This window comes from Trachemys scripta, chromosome 8 (assembly GCF_013100865.1).
Source record: "Trachemys scripta elegans isolate TJP31775 chromosome 8, CAS_Tse_1.0, whole genome shotgun sequence".
Classification (NCBI taxonomy): Eukaryota; Metazoa; Chordata; order Testudines; family Emydidae; genus Trachemys; species Trachemys scripta.
This window is the reverse complement of record NC_048305.1, coordinates 15359124-15379005: the sequence shown is the minus strand read 5'-3', so window position 1 is coordinate 15379005 and position 19882 is coordinate 15359124. Positions and strand designations below refer to the sequence as shown.

Sequence of the window (19882 nt, the reverse complement as noted above, 5' to 3'; positions counted from 1 at the left end):
TCTAATGCATATTAGCACAACTGTTTTGTACTGGTTTTTAAAAACAATGGTTACTTACCCTACAGTAACTGCAATTCTTCAAGATGTGCTGTCCACACAAATGCCACGCTCTGTACACATGCACATGAGACTGGATTGTTTTGGCCAGGAGTGACCTTGAGGCCAGGTCTGCCCTGGAACTCCCCGACTCAAGCGCTTAAAGGGCAGGGGGCCCAACTGTCTCTCAGGCTAGGTCTACACTACCCGCCTGAATTGGCGGGTAGAAATCGACCTCTCGGGGATCGATTTATCGCGTCCCAGCGGGACGCGACAATCGATCCCCGAATCGGCGCTCTTACTCCGCCAGCGGAGGTGGGAGTAAGCGCCGCCGACAGAAAGCCGCAGAAGTCGATTTTGCCGCCGTCCTCACAGCGGGGTAAGTCGGCTGCGATACATCGAATTCAGCTACGCTATTCACGTAGCTGAATTTGCGTATCTTAAATCGACTCCCCCCTGTAGTGTAGATGTACCCTTAGTTCCTTCACCAATACCGACTCCCCTAGGAATAGGATTGTGTAGTCAAGGGGAAGGAAGGCAGGCTGTGGAATCGGTGATAACACATCTCAAGAACTACAGTTACTGTAGTTAAATAACTGTTCTTTCTTCAAGCGAATGTCCACGCAGATTCCACTCTTGGTGACTACTAAACAGTTGTCTAATTGCTTGGAGGTGGGAAACAGGAATTCTACTTAAATAATGACTACCACCAGTTTTAATCGGGCTGTGCTGCATTCAGCCTGGAAGCCTCTACTAAGGAATAGCATTTTTGGTGTGGCTTAGGCTGCATATAGCTGCTCTACAAATTTGCTACAAGAATGTTCCTCAGCCATAGGCTGCCTGAGCTCTAGTGAAATGAGCTCCAATTGGCTAAGTAGATCTATCTTGGCTAACATATCTCCTTTTACTCGGAGACCCACTAGGACAACTGTTCTCAAACTGTGGGTCGGGACCCCATTTTAATGGGGTCACCAGGGCTGGCTTAGACTTGCTGGGACCTGGGACCAAAGCCTGAAGGCTTCAGCACTCAAGTTTCAGGCCCCCTGCCTGGGGCTGAAGCCCTTTGGCTTACCCCCCACCAGGGGCCCAGGCTGGTTCAGGCTTCAGTTCCCCCTCCTGGGGTCTCACAGTAGTTTTTATTGTCCAAAAGGGGCAATCAGGGATCGCCGATTCAGGGATCGATTGAGAACCCCTGCATTAGGATAACCTCCATGAGGACAGAGAACATAGTATAAACTACAAATAGTTAGTATGTTCCTGGATTATTCTTCAGTACTCTTACTACATTAAGCATGTGAAGCCTACAGTCTTCTGGGGATTGAGAGGTTTAGGAACGAAAAACTAGGAATGCTTTATATGGAACTCTAAGACAATCTTTAGTAAAAGCTAGGGTGGAGGTCTAAGAGTAATCCTGTCCTTATGATATACTGTATATTGAGAATTCAAGTCTCCCCTGCCCTCCTAAGCTCATACAATGGTTACCAAAAAGACAGGCTCCATTGAGAGGTGGTATAGGGAACAGGTTGCTAAGGGCTCAAAGAAGGCATTCATCAATTCTGCTAAAACTGTATTAAAGTCCAAAGAAGGAACGACTCCCAAACTAGGGGGAAAACAAGCAGGATGCCCTTCAGGAATCTTGCTGCTGTAGGATGGGGAAAATCCAGTGTGGCCCTGGATCAGAGGGCATTGTGCAGATATTGTTGCTAAAAGGACCCTTATGGAAGGGACAGAAAATCCACATGGTTTCCTAGCCCTGAAACAGTCCAGTATCACTGAGATTTGGACTTCAGCACCACCTTTCTCCCTTATTTCCAAATAGAAAACCTCTTTCATTTAGCTTTGTAAGTCATCCTGGTTATGGATTTCTTGCTTTGGAGCACACCATCGTGAACAGCCTCTTTCAGTGGATGTACCAAGGCTGTCAGGTACAATGATGCTGGGTTCAAGTGCAGGACCTGGCAGTTGTTCTGGGAGACTATCAGTCAAAGCAGCTAAGGTTTTTGGGGAGCTGCACTGAAAGATTCATCAGATCCTAATACCAGAACTCCTTAACTCATGCTGGGTTTTTCAGTCCTGTGCCCTGCATCCTCCATTTTCTCAAGACCCTCAGGATCATGGGGATCAGTCAAAAGGTATACATCAACTCCAGTGTTCAAGGGATAAGGAAGGCATCTGTTAGGAATCCTGAGCTTGCATACCCACCGGAATAGAATATCTGACACTTGTTCTTATCTGTTGTAAGTGGATTTACTTTTGGAAATCCCCATTTGCAAAAGATGTTCTATATGCCTGAGTCTTATAGATAACTCATGGTCATAGACATGCCCACTAAGCTGGTTTGCCAAGGTGTTCTGAAGGCCAGGAAGGTGCAGAGCCACTGCTGTGATTTGGTTCAGAATGCACTGATTCCACAGATGTATGGTTTCCTGACAGAGTATGGAAAACATACATCTGGCTGCTCCTCCTTGACTGTTGTTGTGCATTGCTGTGATTGTCTGTCCTCACTTGTACCATGAAAAAGGCAGGAACGCTTTGCATGACAGACGGATGGCCCTGAGCTCTAGGACGTTTATGTGGAGAAGAGCTTCCTGAGGGGACCACAGGCCTTGAATCTGAAGGCCATCTAAATGAGTGGATGCATCCATCAGAGCCTTGGCAGGAAAGCGTAGAGGAGGATTTTCTGTTGCATACTTGAAGAGTGTCTTTCCACGGTTTAATTTGGAGAGGATTTCTTGTGGTACCACAACCCTGTTCATCTGGTGTCTCTGGGTAGGATGTACTGATTTCAATCATCCTTTCATGGAGCATAGGTGAAGTCTGGCATGCTGTGTGACATAACTGCATGAGGCAGTTAAAAACATAAAAAACTTTTACAGATTTTATGCAGGGGGTGAGAACAAAAAAATTCTGTTGGTCCTATTAGGCTCTTGACATTTGCATCAAACCTGCTACCTAATGGAAGCCCCAGATTGTAGGGTGGCAGGAGGAAGTGGCAGAGGGTAGTCACTAGGGGAATTTGTTTTTTCCTCACCAGCTATAAGGATCTCTGTAGCTGACTAACACTGGACAGAAGAGCACCATCTAAAAAGAGGATTTATCATGTCTGCTTCCTCCTTGAGGTCAGGAAATAAGTCCTAAAGAGCACAGTCATCCTTGAATCTTTTAGGGAGTGGAAGGCTTCCTCTGTCCTGCCACTAGCCTGATGCATCAGTGCCTTCAACACTGGTAGTCTGGCAGGCACCTCAGTTTCTTGAGTAGAAGTGACTATGGTACCAGGTCCACCAATAAGTAACTTGACACTATATGAAGTTTCAGTGCAGAGATGGAAGGCAGTCAGCACTGAGGTGGAAAGTACCAGGGCTACTGTGAGTGACACTCAGTGCCCAGGCTTTGAGTACTAAGGCACCAGGTGCTAGGGTCAGTGCCAAGGGATCAGTACCAACAGCAGTGTGGTCTGCTGATTTGGAGGGTATTACATTTGTTGCCTTGGAAGTCAGAACCACCCTATCGTACTCCCAATATATTGTTTCGCTGTCTGTCCATTTAGACTAAGTACCTCTAGACAAGTTCACTCACTCTTACGTACAAGTGCCAAGCACACTGTTGTATGCAGTGTTGTTGTGGCCATGTCAGTCCAAGGATATTAAGAGAGAAAAGGTGGGTGCGTGAGTATCTTTTATTGGACCCATCTCCCCTATATGCCAACCTCTTCACGGGCCACCTTGAAGAAGAATTTCTGGACAAATGCATCAAGAATCCAGTGATACACCGGATACATCAACGATATTTTCGTAACAGAAGTTGGTCCAACAAAAGATTACCTCACCCACTTTGTCTCTCCAAGCACACTGTTGGCATTTACCAAATACATGTTTACTTTTTGCCCTTCATTCATTTTCAATTAAACTGCAGGAGAACATTTAAATCAAAACCAAAAAACCTTGGGGGGGGGAGGGGGGAGACAAAACAAAAAAACTTGGAAGTTTACATTTACAAAACAAGTTTTGCCTGTAAGCTATCAAATACCGTTTCTTAAACTAAAGACATTAATTTTGTCTTCTTTGTTTGTTAGTTCACTGACTCATCTGAAATAGCGTTGTGCAAGGCTGGTATTCCCAAAATACAGAACTATTAAGTATGAAATAAAGGTACAGCCCTGTATTATCTTCCCTATATATTTAGCAACATTCTTAAATCTACAGCTGTGTCACCAACCCAGTCCTTTAGTCATGGGCTTTCCCTGGGCAGAGACTGACAAATGAGTGGTGATTTTTGTGATGTACACAAATTGGGAAAGAACTATCCACTTGTGACTTGCCTATAATTTGGCCCCAGTTTCAGGAAAAGCCAGAGCTAATGCATTACATTTGAATACTTGCATCATAATCTAGATTAATTAAGCAACATTCATACACTGTTCAAATCCATCTGATGCCTAAGCAGCAACGTGGGTGGAAAGGTTACAATTGTTACTTGATCTGGTTTAGAGGGTTAATGCTCTAGTCCTGGCTTTTTTCTGAAACTGAGACCAAATTATGAGCAATCAGTTTGTTCTCAGTCCCAAGTTCTTTCCTAGATGACCTCCATACCAACAAAATGCATTACCTCTTCCTCTTTCGCATGCTGGTCTGTTTCCATGGGCTCTTCATTCTCATCAGATTTGTGAACCTCTACTAAAGATGCACTGGAAACACTGAAAATACCATGGATGTTTACTCTGACTTTGACTTTCACTTTTGAACTGGATCCATCTGTTTGTGGCATGACCTTTTGAACCAAAAATTGAGCTAAACATTCCAGAAGAGAAAAAAAGGATATATTTACTTAAGATAAATAATCAAGTGTGAACATTTAGCAGATCCTGACTATTGCTGATAACAGACTGCAATTAAATCCAGTTGTGGAAGTCATTTGCCAAAAATAACTGAACCAAATGATTTATTTTATTCAATTAGTCATAGTAACATTACTCTGCTTTGCAGTTTGTCCCTTATTTCCTGGATACACTTAAAGTTTGGAAATGTGGCATTTGGAAAAATGGCTGTGGGTACTTTCAGGAAACTTTTAGCTTTTCCCAAATATGAAACTATCTTTTTCCATTTGGCATATGTTTCTCCTCCACCAATTAATGTGGCTTGGGAGTTTAGGATTTTCTTCTCCACTCACATGGCTTTAAAATCCAATCCGAGTCATACTAAAAATGTATCCAAAAGATACTAATGTGCTAACACACCATCAGTACCATAATAAGTGGGATGGGAAAGTCCAACCTACAAGATCAGAAAGTTGACAACATGCCACCCCCACCCAATGTTCTTTTCTAACTATACAGAATTAGTTCTTATTTCTTTTTCCCCCTTTGTTAAATACCTATAGCAGGATCTGGGTAAGGCAACTCCTTGGGAGAAGTATAGTAGGCCTCAAGAGTGAAAGGCTCCCTTCTGAAGAATGAGAGGACCTTGGAGAATGGAGCTGCATGATTCTTGGGGAAAACTTCACAGTTACTGTGGAAGGGAAAGATGTAAGAAAGTAGGTAGCTGTTATAACATCTAGTGGGAAATATTCAGCAAGACCTAACAGAAGCACTAAAATGTCTGATAGAGGTGGATACAGAGGTGACAATTTAAGTTTACTGGACAACATATGGCTTTACATAGGCTCATTAGCAATGATACAAATTAAAACATGGGTGTATTTAAAAAGCTGAAGCATTTAACTAGGCAAAAGCTAAAAAGATTGTTTTTTACTGTTACCACCACAAGAGGGGCAATTGAAGTTTTGGCATCTAGGCTTTAAAAACTTTCACAATAAGTGAGTCCATCTGGTTTAAGTTTCGGGAGCTTCCGTTTTGAGCCTTTTATAGGCATGCTAAAGTTTTGGTAGTGTTAAATTCTTACCTTAACCCTTCCTCTGCTGGTGAATTCCATCTTAAAGAAATAGGGTATGGTACCAAATCTGTGATAGAAAATTCTCTCACTTTGAAAGCCGGGGACAAAATAGCACACTATAAGAAACAGCAGAACGGTAAGTCCAATTGTGCAGAATGAAAATATAGGTAAGCAGTAATGCCAGACCTTTAGTTTGTTTAATTACTATTACAAATATGTTAACTCCAAGTTAAAGACATCATTTTTTAAAATATCCTCTTTCTGTTCTGATGGAATCATGTGCTTTTGCTATAGTTTAGCGCACAGTTATCAGACAACTTCAGGGACAGTCATGTTTTGTTTGTGTTCATTCTAAGGGAATCAAATTTCTCCTCCAGTTCATTCAAGACCATCTGGTGGCAAGTTTTCAGGTTCTGAATATTTTAATGGCTCCAATAGAATGTTTTTAGTGCTAACAGATGATGGAGTCAAAACCTTAAATTAACAGGGATTTGTAAGGGGCATATCACCATGGTATTCAAGTGCCATACAACAATTAAAGCAAAGGCCCTTTCTTGAGAATAGCTAGAACTAGAAACAGATGTTTTACACTATACTAATGGCTGAAAAGGCAGTTGTCAAAAATGACATAATTAGTGAGCACCTGAAACAATACATAGTATTTGCTTCTAGCTCAGGTAATACGCAAGTTATTGGACCTTTAAACTTGTCACTCTACGAATGACTTTAGCACTGCTCCAGGATTGGCTATAGCAAGCGTCACACCAATGTAATTTTTATTTGCAAGAATTTAAGTCAAGCCATGTCACCTTATTCTTTATTTGAACTATGTTTCACTTCTATAAAAAAATATGCAATACATTGAACTAAGCAACAATGCAATGTAATCTTGCTTTGCCTAATTTCATGATTACTTTAATGTCAACCTGTTCTTACTGTTATCTAAATTCTTCTGTAGAACTATCTGCCACGATATCAGTAAAAGTCTTGCAGTGGAAAAAATAATTTAATATTTTACATATTTATATAGCATCTATTGTTTCTAGTCATAACTGGAATATATACCCAACTCTAGATGACCATGCCAAGTTGTTGCTTGTGCTGTCTGCCCCAGCCAGACATCTCAGTTGATCAGCCAACATAAACAGTCTATGCAGTGAGCCAATCTCACCTGTCCACTGCCTACTTCTTAATGTTCAATCAAATCACTTCTACAACACACATGTACTTCAAAAGGTGAAAAATAAGTTTCACAATGCCTGATACTCTAGCAAGACATGCCCTTGGGCTTAAATGCTCATTGACTTCCAACAACAAAGACTCAGGAGACCCCTAGCATACAGGCAATTGTTTACCTGCAATGCACAGCCTCGTGCAACGGCCTCATCTGCGTTCAAAGTTGTACTGACTTCTTTACCGAAAAATTTACTGATCCTCTCCTTTACAGCAGGGATTCTTGTAGTACCACCAACTATTTCTACTGCATAAATATCCTCCTTCTTTAACTCTTAAAAAAAAGTAGACATACATTAGCAACTTTGTGTTATGAAAATTCCTACACTAAATTAGCAGCAATTGGTTCCTCTTAACAAGGAACAAGATATTGCACTTTATTACAATAAAATCTCTAGAAATTTTATTTAAATTATTCTAGCCACCATTAAAAGTTTTGTACTCTCACAGATATCAAAATATCTTATTTTACACAGGGATTATTTTTTAAGGAAATTTTTATGCAACTTGCAATTAGACCGCCACATAACACTAAGTGTGCAAAATTTAATTTAAGATTTGGCAAACATCTAAGGAAAGCTAAAACCAGGGATATATTTTTCTCCTGTATGTATACCATTAAACATTGTAGTCAAGAGAATGCATGTACACTTACTAGCTTGTTCCAGAACACTGCGAAGAGGTGGTTCTACTCTAGCTAAGAGACCATCGCACATCTCTAAAAATTTGCCCCTGTTGGAAAAAGCCACATGTCAAGTTAGAATCCCATGAACAAAAATTTAAATTGCAAAATACAACTGTATGCAGCTGAAATTGAAAGGCAATTTTAAGTTTGCAAAGTGTAAATTTTCTATTTCTCCATCCAGAATCCTTCAGTATTTTATAAAGTTCTATGTTTCATTTAAGCGATTTTTTGAATAAGAAAACAAGGCTGAATATTCCACAATACAAGTGTTCGAGATTTACAACATCCCTACACCCATTCCAAAAAGAAAACCCATCAAGAGTAAGATACTTTGGTATATACTTTTGGAGAGAATCCCATGTACAAATGATACCTATTCTGCCATGATCCCTCCAACTCCAGCCACCTTTTATAGTCCCTGTCCTGAAGAACTTACACTATATCATTTTTATAGCAATTACATGCATTAATTACAACAATCAACAAAAAATAATCAAATGCTAAACTGAATATGTCTCTCTTCCCTTGCACTTGAAGGTCCCTAGATTTGGGTTCTGACAGGCCAAGGCGCATGAAGTCTGAAGGTAAGTGCTCACTACTGCTGATGAACAGGGTTCAAACTTAGGTTCTACCCTAAGTGCTTACAAGCTGTTCTTAACTTGTTACAGAATATAGGGCAAGAGATGGTGAAACTTACTAACTCAAAAGTAGTGACAATCTCTATGAAAGAGTGTATACTAGTCATTTCCCCTCTTCTCCTGCTCATTGTCTAAACTATTGCTATTTATAAGCTATGCTGCTATGTACCAGTTTGTTGTTCCTTAAGTGAGAGCCTCAGTTTCCTATTACCTGTTAAATGCCAACATGAAATCCTTCTTTTAACTAGTTTCAGTGATCTAGAAAGTGCCACATTAACAGTTTAGTAATTCAAATGGTCAAATCCCCTAGTGATCACATGTACAACATACAAAGAGTCAATGTATATTTCTCCCATATTTCCCCAGAAATGTTTGTGAATGTTGCTCTGGAGGTATCACTGTACTAGTTCTAATACTAGAAAACAGGTGAACATGACACCTGTAAGGGCAAGAAGATGGTTCAATCCTCATTCCCATTCACACTGTGACCTTTGGTCAGACTGATTGGGACACTAGTAACTCAGACTGCCTGCTTTAATTCATGTAGGCTACTAAAGAGTCATTGTTCAGTACTCTTGATAATAACTCAAGTTAGAACCAGTGACCTAAATGTATCAAAGGTGATCGAAACATTTGTATTTATCTATTTTTGCAGTTTTTAAATCAACTCAGACTTTATGCTAAGCAATCAGAAGATACCTGTTCATAGTTCCAGAAACATCAATATCATTCATGAAGCATTCTATGTTCATTGGGAGATCAGAGGCATTAGCACTCATCAGCTTCTTCAGTTTCTCACACTCCTGAAATAGTCTCAGCAATGGACGAATCTTTGATTTGATGTCCAATTTATATTTTTTCCCAAATTCTTCACAAAAATAGTTAACTAACATTTCATCAAACTTCCTGCCACCAAGTGTGGTGTCAAATGCTGTAGCAAGAACCTAAAAACGAGACAAGGAGTAAAATATTTCAGTAAGAAAATGGTTCTATTTACTGATTACTCACTAAAACTTGATAGTAACCAATACATGTTAAGCAATTTCTTTGTCTGAACACACAGTTCCAGTAATTTATATTTGACATCGTAATCCTATCTAGGAGAACAACACCTGGCCGCTCCAATACAGATCTTCTGCTATGGCAGAAAGAATCCAATATATTGCTCAGCTTTATTCCTCTACTGCCACCATGGTTAGGTAGATGCTTTGTGTTGGAGCAGCCTGGTAACCGCTTTCTGCTACTAGTAAAAAAAACACCCAATTATTAACCTTTTATTTCCCTCCTCAGTGCCTCCACTTGATTCATTCCCTACCAGCAATAAAGTGTCAGTCCCATGCCACTCTGGCACATTTCACTTCACCAGGACTGCTATCAGAAGTAGTTATTTCACTCTGATGCTCCTACTTGTGCCACTGTAAAAGTGCCTTATGTATGGGCAGCAAGAGTGCAATCCTGACAGAGCTGATCTTTCCCCTAGGCTAGCATTGTAGAGACAGTTTTAAGATTAGATGATGCTTCTAGTTACCAAGTTCATAGCTTGTCAAGGATAGTATGTCATACACTGTATCTGTCTACACCAGTTACAGGTGACATGGATTACACAATACACCAAAATGGAACAGAGCAAGAAAACTCATGTTTTGACTGTCCCAGACTATTTTTCAGCAGCTGTACCAAGAAGACATTACTCACCTTGTGCAGTAACTTTGGTTCTTCAAGATGTGTTTCTCTATGGGGCTCCACTCTAAGTGTATTCGTGTTTCTGCACCTCAGATTGGAGATTTTAGGTAGCAGTGTCCGTTCAGTCTGCATGTGTGCTTTCCCTATCTCATGCTTTGCCTCGCTGCTATATAGTGCTGTGCAGACAAACCACCCTCAGTTCCTTCTCTATCGCACAGCTCATTGATAAGAGCTCCAAAACAGAGGGGAGGAAGGCAGATAGTGGAGCACCCATAGGGGGATACATCTTGAAGAACCAGTTACTGCACAAGGTGAGCTCTTCTTAAAGTAGCATCCCTATGGGTGCATCACACTAGGTGACTACAGCAGTGCCTCTAATGGAGTGGTGGGGCTTCGGAGCAGAGTCCAATACTGAAGACAGTACAGCCGAGCCAAATACAGCAGCAAATGCTAGTCACGGGTGACTGCAAAGTGTTCAGCAAATGTACTAGCAGATGCCCAAGTCACTGCTCTTCTATTTCTATGATCGGAACGTTATTGAGGAAGGATGTGGAAGTACAGACAGATCTTGCAGAGTGAGTTTGCACTCCAGAAGGAGAATAAAGGTCCTGTGTGCAATAGCAGCAGATAATACAGTCTGATATCCCTCTAAAAAGACTTTGCTTAGAGATTGGGGATCTCTTAGATCTGTTGATTAATAGGATTTCAATCCAAATAAATCCAGTCTTTTCCCGTCCTTGTCATATGGTGTCATTTTAGCATGGTGCTGTCTGCCACATTTGTTAACAGCGTTGACAACCAGGGAATTGGGAAGGGGTGAGAAAATAAAATGTTCATGTCTTTAGAGGGCACACAATTTTTTTTGTCTGCCCATTTGCACGTAAGGGGTATTGTGGCTAGTGCCTGCCACATAGTTTTCACCGGATTGAGCAGGGCCTCATTGATGGGGCACGCAATTCTATCTGAGAACTACCTCAATTCTATCAGAGCCTGAGACGGAGAGCGTATGTGCAGGCTGAATAGACACTGCTACCTAAAATCTCCAATCTGAGGTGCAGGGATGCGAATACACTTCAAGTAGAGCACCCACAGGGACACTACTTGAACAGTAAGTTAGTTCACTTCAAATTGCTAGTGCTTGCAGGAGTTTCAAGCCTTTATACAGATACAGTCCTGAGCTCTGGCGCACACAAAAAATCAATATCCCCAAATATTAAAAGGCAACTACATGTCATATATGCATTAATATGGTGATATTGGAGATTACCGTAGCAATTATGTGATTCCCCTGCCTTAAATTGTCATAACCTTTGTTCCACATAACACCTGGCACCAATCTATTTCTAGACACCTCGGTCTAGTGATAGCACTAGGGTAGCCAGGACTCCCACTGCTACAGGAAGACTTTTCAGTTAAGTATACCAACACGGAACCTTTCTTACACTACTGCCACAGTTTGAGTCATATCCCAGCTTAATGTATGATGCCTAAAAGGGTACTGCCTGTATATCCACACCAGGCTAAAAATAAACTCATTTGTTTTCTTCACGTTTAACTCCTGCAGATGAGTGCTCATTCATCTGTTAATTCACGTCTTTAAGATGACAACTCCCTTCTCTACTGCCTCTCCAATTTGCCTGAATTTCAGATAGCTTTGAAATGCATGTACCACTTGCACATGCACACATCACCTCAATCTCAAAAGGCCTCCTCATCTACCATTACTAGAAAATGGCTTCTGAGATTAGTTCCTTCACTCCCACATCTAAACTCATTCTGGTCTTAGAACCACATTCTAAGATTGATCTTTTCCTGTTGCATCATTTTACCTCCATCTCAGATTTCTCAATCCCTTTTTCAGAATATGCTGAATTCACAATTCCACACCCCCTAAAAGTGCCGTTATCCCGTTCTGCACATCAGTGCTTATTAACACTTCACCTATTTCCTTCAATATGTACCATTCCTATTGTTTCAGTGTGTTAACTTTATATAAAGTTTCCATACAATTAATTTGTTCTTGGACCCATCAGAGCACATTGTAGCCTTCTGGTTCAGAACATTATCTCAGCTATATTCCATTTAAACTAGCATTCTGTAAGACTTTAGCCTACTTTTCAGTTCTCTTGAGGCACTACTCTCCTAACTATCTGAGCACTTATCACAACACATTTACTTGTTCCTTCAACTGAAGCAGCAATATAGGATTATTGGATTTTAGAATATGTTTTTGGCTATAATGCTAACATTACTGAAGATTTTTATCTCATAGAAAGAAGAAATGTTAATACCTAATAGAAACAAGAAACAAGTGTTAAGGCAATTGTGCTTCAAAGTAAGACCCAATCTAATCACCTCCTTAAGTTGAGAAAGTTCTAAGAAATTTAATTAACTGTTGACACTTAACATCTATATTTCCTATAGTGCTCACATCATAGGTTTCAAGGTCAACAAGTCAGACCTTCATAACAATAAATTAATTCAGTAATTCCTGCTTTAAGACATGAATTTGTGGTTGAATTAGAGCACCTTTTTGAAAAAGACATCCTGTCTCCTAAGTTGTACTATTACTAAAGAGAAATTAGTTCAATTTATTTTTTATTCTCACACTATACCAAAAAGTAACTGTGGAAAACATGTTTGTTTCAACAAGCGTAGCAATGAAAACTTAAGCAGATAGTCTCCCCAGTTCTCTAACATAGGACAAAGTTGAACCTTTGGAAAGTATAAATTGCATTGCCTGCATACACTGCCATATTAAGGCAGTCAACCAAGCCTATTGTAGGCCATAAACGTAATGGTGAATGTTTTTACAGGTAATTAAAATGGATGCATAAGATTGTTTACTTTCAGTTTTCCTTTGTTGAATGCGCATACTGAAACTTGATATGAAGAATGTCCCATATCAACAAAAACAACGTTTCTTGGCTTCTCTTCTAGGGCAGGCAGGTCTTGTTTATAGATTCCATATGCAAGAGCAACTACAAAAAAAGACAAATCAATATAGTAAACAAAATGGCAGTCATTCAACTCCATTTCTGGAGTTGCTTTCCTAAACAGTACTTGTTAAAGAATGACTATACTGTCAAGATTTAATGCTACTTTTCAAAGTTATAAAGTTTGCATCTGGTTAAATAATGGACCAGATACAAAAGCCATGGCATGGAAGACTAACTACAAAAACAGTTAGTTCCTCTTATCTCTTGCATTTATTTCTTGGATGTCTATTTCTAAGCATCTTTAAAGAAGAAAATCTGGAGCTGTATTACTATAGAAAACTCAGATCCTAGGAACCTTGGAGAGCAACCAAAGTCAGATTAGTGTATAGAACTGGTAATTCTAGATGGAAGGGGTCCTGTGACAGACATAGGGAAAGAAGTTTTATAATTCCAATCCTATATACATTTTAAAGAGAATAAGATTACCTGAAGTAGTTTCATTTATTAGTCGCAAGCAGTTGAGGCCAGCAATCTGTGTAGCATCCATCACAGATCTCCTTTCTGCATCTGTATAGAAACAAGGAACCTGCAAGAAATGCACAGCAGTGAGATACATATTTAGAAGGGCAATCCTCAACAAATCACCAAAAAAATATTGCTCAGAGGGTTGGTGCACAAGCCAACCCCCCACCCCCTTTATTTATTTAAGTATTCCTGCAATTTTAAGATTTATTTTTATTTTGAGTGTTGCAAGCAAGGAAAAGTGAGTAGCTACACGGGGAAGAGAATGGTTTGATTTAATTACTTACATAATTTTCTCATGCCTTTCCACTTGATCTCACCTTTAGTGAAAACTGAGCAAAACCAGCTACAAATAGTATTATTGTATTGATTAAATCTATAAAATATATTTTACAATGTTAGCGTGATAAGCTAAACATCAGTTTTCAGGCAGAGATCTGAGTAAAAAAAGGCACAAGGTTTACTAAAAACAAGCAGGGACACTGGTTTACGTGAACCTGGTTTATGAATCTGGTTTATAAATTGCAATACAACTCCATTACCACCATGATTCTTCAATTTATGCAGATACACTATGTAGCCAAGTTAATGTAACCAAGTTTACCATCACCTACTTACAGAAACAACACAGTCAACTACAGGCTTCTTAAGGGCATTCTCAGCAGTTTCTTTTAGTTTGGTGAGGAGCATTCCTGTCACCTGCTCAATGGTGAAGTTTCGTTCTTCTTCCATATACATAACCTTTAGCGAAAAGCTCATATAAGTACGGTAAATGACAAAAACAAACAACATGCTCAAGTGATATTAAGGAGTTGACCTAAACCTGCAAAAACAAAATTTTTAAGTGGTCCTTAAAACCAAGCCTAGGGCCTGCAGCATACTTGTATAATTGCCCCCACTTCACTGCCTGAGCCATGTAGGGAAGGCACCACAGGATAAGATGACAGTTTCTCATTTTATTCATATTTACATTTGAGAATTCAAGAGATTTTAAGAGAGGCAAGTTGAAAAGGACATACACCTCCACCCCGATATAATGCTGTCCTCGGGAGCAAAAAAAAAATCTTACCATGTTATAGGTAAAACCACGTTATATCGAATTTGCTTTGACCCGCCGAGTGCGCAGCCCCACCCGCCCCGGAGCACTGCTTTACCGTGTTATATCCGAATTCGCGTTACATCAGGGTAGAGGTGTATATACAAATGCAAGTTTCCTGGGTTCTGAATGCAAGAATGTATGCAGTTGACTCTTTACTGGGCCTTTAACAACACCCTATTCCATTAGATACCACTAGACTATTTTTAAGTTAAGGAAATTCCTCCCATTGTTGAACAGGTTTTGCAACTAAAATATAAATATATTTATTGAAAACTGGTCTAAAATATTCTGCTTTTCTCCTCTAGCCTTGCAGTATATCTGAAGCATTAGTACTGAATACTATTCTGGTATTTTCTTCATCTCCCAAACTCACTATGGAGTGCAAAAGACTGTTCACACAGCAAAGAGGTTTTTTAATTTAAAGCAGACCTTGATAAACAATGGCATTCTAATAACTGAATTCAAATCCTGGATTAGCTAAATCACAAGTGAAAAGCAATCTGAGTCTTAATCCTTACTTGTGCACATCAGTGACCACTGTTTGTTACAATTGGGAATGTCTAATCAAGATGCTCAGGATTCAAAAGGGTATTACTATTCAGGCCTCAGTCATATGAAAAAGTTCGCATAGATCCTTCCCACACTACATACAATGCTAGTCAATTAAGTTCTCTACCATCTGAAATCACTTAGTTTATTTAAAGAAACAGCCAAGATAGTCTATTTCCCAACGCGGTTCTAAGCCTCCTTCATAAAATAAGAAGATTTTACTAGCTTGAATTTTAGCCTACACTACAGATCTCCCTACATTTATTAATCCAGCAACAAAGATTTTTCTAATGGAAAGTGCATTTGTAAAGAGAGAGGCCTCAGTGCAAAAGGGTTCAAAGCTAAACAGACATATGAATTGTCACTGAGTTTTCCCTATGGTTCTCTTCCAAGTATGTCTGACTCACCTTGATGCCAGCTGAGCCTGTTGGCAGCTGGACAAGTTCATATGCCAGGTTATCTTTTTCAGCTTGAACAAAGGGATCTGAGAATGCACGGCCATGAAATCTTTTAAAACCTTGTACAGTATTCTTTGCATTTGATATAACCTAAAGGGAGAAAAATACATTAGTCTGAGATGGCAGGGGAGCTTCTGAATTTCAGAGAAAATAAGCCAATAGCAAGTTTGTTTATGCTTTTCTAATTACAAATTTTGATTTGGCAAATCTATATTTTCCACCAATATAAGGTGTCTACTAAAATACGCAAAGCCAAAATCTTCCCCTTTCATCTCCCAAATGATTCTTGCAGGAATTTGTTTAGATTTTTTAAAATTCTATTTTAAAACCTTGAGCAAACGTTCATGAAAATCCATGTAAACACAGTTCACTTTTAAAAGGTGTTCTGCAAATAGCTGTAAAATTCCATCCTTGGCAATATACCTCTCTTCACTGGATTCTTCTTTCCCCTACCTTTCTCCCCACTTTGACCACCTTCCCCAACTGCCACCAACTAAGCTAGGAAGGACATTGAGCACATTAAATGTCACTTTCAGGTCCATCATCTTGTCTTGCTCTGGCCAGCCAACTCCATGAGACATTCCCGCATGATACTACTACCTACTTTGGAACCTTCCTACCTAAAAAACTTCAAGCGTTGTCATGAACCCATTTAAAATCCAAATGGGGACTTAAAAGGAGAGTCAACTTGAAGTAGTGAAAATTGTCTATATACTCTCGTTCTAAGTAACGCCTCTGATTAATTTAAACCAAGGATTAGAAGGAAAGTATCTGCTTTAATTTCTTTATATTGTGTATGACAGCACTTTGTGCATAGCCATTTTTCTGTATACTAAGTTTTCCATTATATTTACATGATTCTTTCACTAGCAACAAGGGAGAGGAAAACACAAGGGAAAGCTAAGGGCTTGTCTACACTTAAAATGCTACAAGCAGCACAGCTGCACCGCGGCAGCTACACCACTGTAGCACTTGAATGTAGTCACTCACTACCTATGCTGACGAGAGGGATTCTCCCATCAGCATAAATAATCCACCTCCCCGAGAGGCAGTAGCTAGGTCAACAGAAGAATTCTTCTGTCGATCTAGTGCTGCCTACACAGGGACTTTGGTTGACTTAACTACACCGCTCAGGGGTATGGATTTTTCACACCCCTGACCAGTGTAGTTAAACAGATATAATTTTCTACTGTAGACCAGGCCTTAGCCAAAAATTGGTATGGGAGCTCAAGGGCATGTGTAGGATCAGACACTATCTTTACTTCTTTTAAATATATGTAACTAGATTTTAAATTGACTGTCCCTTTAAAAAGCAACTTGCTCTTAGAATTTCCAAAATTTCAGTTATTACAGTTCAAACTGCATATCAACTACATCCCTGCACCAATGTGTATCTCCAGGCCGCAAACAGCTTAGTGCAACATCAGACTAAGCACACATGGGGAGTAATTCTGCATTTGACAAGAGATTTACATTTAACTCTAGCAAAAAAAAAAAAAAAAACCACACTGAACATGTGGGGGGGTCACAATTACAATATGCTTGCTGTATATGTTCAAGCATCTCAGGGATTCTGGAAATTATTTCCTAATATCTAAAGATATTTGTTCTTGAGAAAAGTTGACCGTGTTTGAAGAGTCACTTTCTGCAGGTGTCTAACAATAGATCTGGCATGAAACATCGTTTACAAAAATAAAAATTGGCGACAATCTGACTGGTAGATAGGAAGGGTTATAAGTCAGCTAAGTCTTGCCTTACTCCCTGATTAATATTTACATAACTACTCTACTTGGCTATACAAAAAACTATTAGCAGACAGTATTATTTAGGTTGTAAAGTCAGGCACTCAGAAGTTAATGACATTTATAGTTGCATGGGCAACCATACATCTGCCCCTTTTGCCTCCAGCCTGTGCAATGAATGAGGCAAGGATCCTGTGGAAAGAACAGTACACAATCTTGCAGTTAAAGCCTATCCTAATGCATATGCACAAGAGGGATGAACTAATGTTTCATGAGAAAATGGTATTTACTTTTTGAGTGCTGATTATGCAATCCAAACAACATTAACAAGTTTTTTAGTATGTAGTTTCTCAGGCTTCTTAAAAAAAGGGAAAATTCTATTATGTACAACAACAAGTAGTACACTCTTACATAACCCTTAAGTCCCAATCCAGAAGAATGACAGAATACATTACAGAGTAACAAACTGAACAGCTTAATAAAGCTCAAATGCTTCTTAAGACATTTATTAAAGATTTAATTTAGAAGCAAAAATCTACTTCAACATGGATATTTGTAGTCTCTCCATAAATGAGAAAATACTGTAAAAAAACTTTCTTTTTTTTTTCTCCTCTCACTACTGTGTTAGTAGTTTTGCTTTGGCTTATAAGCAGTTCTTGAACATACGAAATCCTTACTTGGCTTTTAGCTGCAGCTCCAATTGAACGATTCTTGGGTCCAAAGGCTATACATGACCTATAATGAGAAGAAACATTTCTGATTTAAGTCAAATTTAGAAATAAAGACTATTTCTAACAAGCAGCCACTGAGTGATTTAAAAAAAATGTATTTAAAGATTAAGCCTAAGACTAGATAAAACTGTCAGTTGTATAGAACAAGATTACTGTAATAACAATTTTAAAACTGCTATTTTCCCCAAGCTCTTCCCACTGTTAACCACTAACAGTCAATATATTAAAATGTAGGACCTACTCTGCCATTATAGCTCTAGAATAATATTTGAAGAGCATAACACTCATTATGGAGTAGTTTTCTAACAAATAGTAAACTTATGAGCAGTGAAACCTATTAATAGTCAAAGGGATTCCCTAATTTTAGTACATTAAAATTGGTAGACATTCACTATGGTAGAATAAAAGCAAACAACACACTTACACGCTTCTCTAAGTTTCATAATAAAAGTAACATTTGTCCAGCCTTAATTTTAATTTAAACATTTACATTCTTCACTTTAGAAGCAAATTCATAATTTAAAGCAACTTCTGTTTCTGGCCACTTTTGAAGGTTTGTTTGCAAAACAATTTATACAGCTGGGTAGAAATCTGACAGGAAGATGCTTGTTCACTGAGTAAATATTACAGGCTAATTTTGTCATCCATTAATGCAGGTGATCATGGGTACCCAATTTCACTATCATATTTGTGAAAATAAAAGTTATACCAGGGAAAAACTCATTTCTATAGTTCTAAATAGCTGTATAGTTGACTAATTTTTAGTTCCCATTTTTTTCAAATTTCAAGTTAACTCTTTGGCTCCAACAAGGAAGACTGGATAGAATAAGCACAAGGCAAAAAGCATACAAATACCAAATTAATCATTAGGGTTTGAATCATGGAAAGCCAAATCGACATACACAAATTCTTTTGAATAAAGTGTGTTGCTTTTTGATGCCTACCAGTTCTTTGAGATAAAAAGTCCTCATCTTTTTAGAGAATAAGAGTTACTACTGCTGGTCAAGCCTCCTTACCTGAGTATTTTAAAACTGTTACGTTAAACTGTAGGAGCCCTTATAAAATCTGAATACACTCAAAAATAAAATCAAGCAGATTTCCCACCTGGTTCCTCTAGGCCAGTGGCTCTCAAACTAGGGCTGCCGCTTGTTCAGGCAAAGCCTTTGGCGGGCCAGGCTGGTTTGTTTACCTGCCGCGTCTGCAGGTTCGACCAATTGCAGCTTCCAGGGCCGCGGTTTGCCGCTCCAGGCCAATGGGAGCTGCAGGAAGCGATGCAGCCCTCGTTTGAGAACCACTGCTCTAGGCCAAGTTATCTACAATGTTGCTTGCTAATAAAAGGATTATTTCAACCAGTTTATTACTACTAACAAGCACATTTTAATAGGCATAATTATTACACTGATCCCAATGCAGCAGACAAGAGAGTTACTCTACAGAACTCTACAGATTGCCCCATGGGAAACGAAAGAAACAGTGCTTCTGGAATATCCTGCTATGTTGAATTAGCTTAACATATTGAATAAAGAGACACCACCAGCATGGGAATTTGTCATGGTATGATTGTGTTGATTGTTTTATAGCCGTTGTTGGTGCACTATCTAGTTAACAAATGAAAGCCAGTCATGCACTTATAAGAGTACACTGTAATGAACTTAAGGAGGACATATTTAGAAACATGT

At 39.2% G+C, this 19882-nt stretch overlaps 1 protein-coding gene across 1 annotated transcript in view; it reads right to left on the bottom strand.

Annotated features, from left to right (window-relative positions):
* Positions 1-19882, bottom strand: part of HSPA4 (heat shock protein family A (Hsp70) member 4) — a 35742-nt gene that overhangs the window by 9909 nt on the left and 5951 nt on the right. Inside the window, exons 2-12 of the mRNA XM_034778730.1 lie at positions 18150-18207; positions 15680-15820; positions 14243-14365; positions 13589-13688; positions 13011-13144; positions 9180-9424; positions 7813-7889; positions 7280-7431; positions 5934-6040; positions 5407-5540; positions 4642-4823 (exon numbers count right to left, since the gene is read on the bottom strand). Of these exons, the coding sequence (XP_034634621.1) occupies positions 4642-4823; positions 5407-5540; positions 5934-6040; positions 7280-7431; positions 7813-7889; positions 9180-9424; positions 13011-13144; positions 13589-13688; positions 14243-14365; positions 15680-15820; positions 18150-18207 (1453 nt within the window). The remainder of the gene's footprint in view (positions 1-4641; positions 4824-5406; positions 5541-5933; positions 6041-7279; positions 7432-7812; positions 7890-9179; positions 9425-13010; positions 13145-13588; positions 13689-14242; positions 14366-15679; positions 15821-18149; positions 18208-19882) is intronic.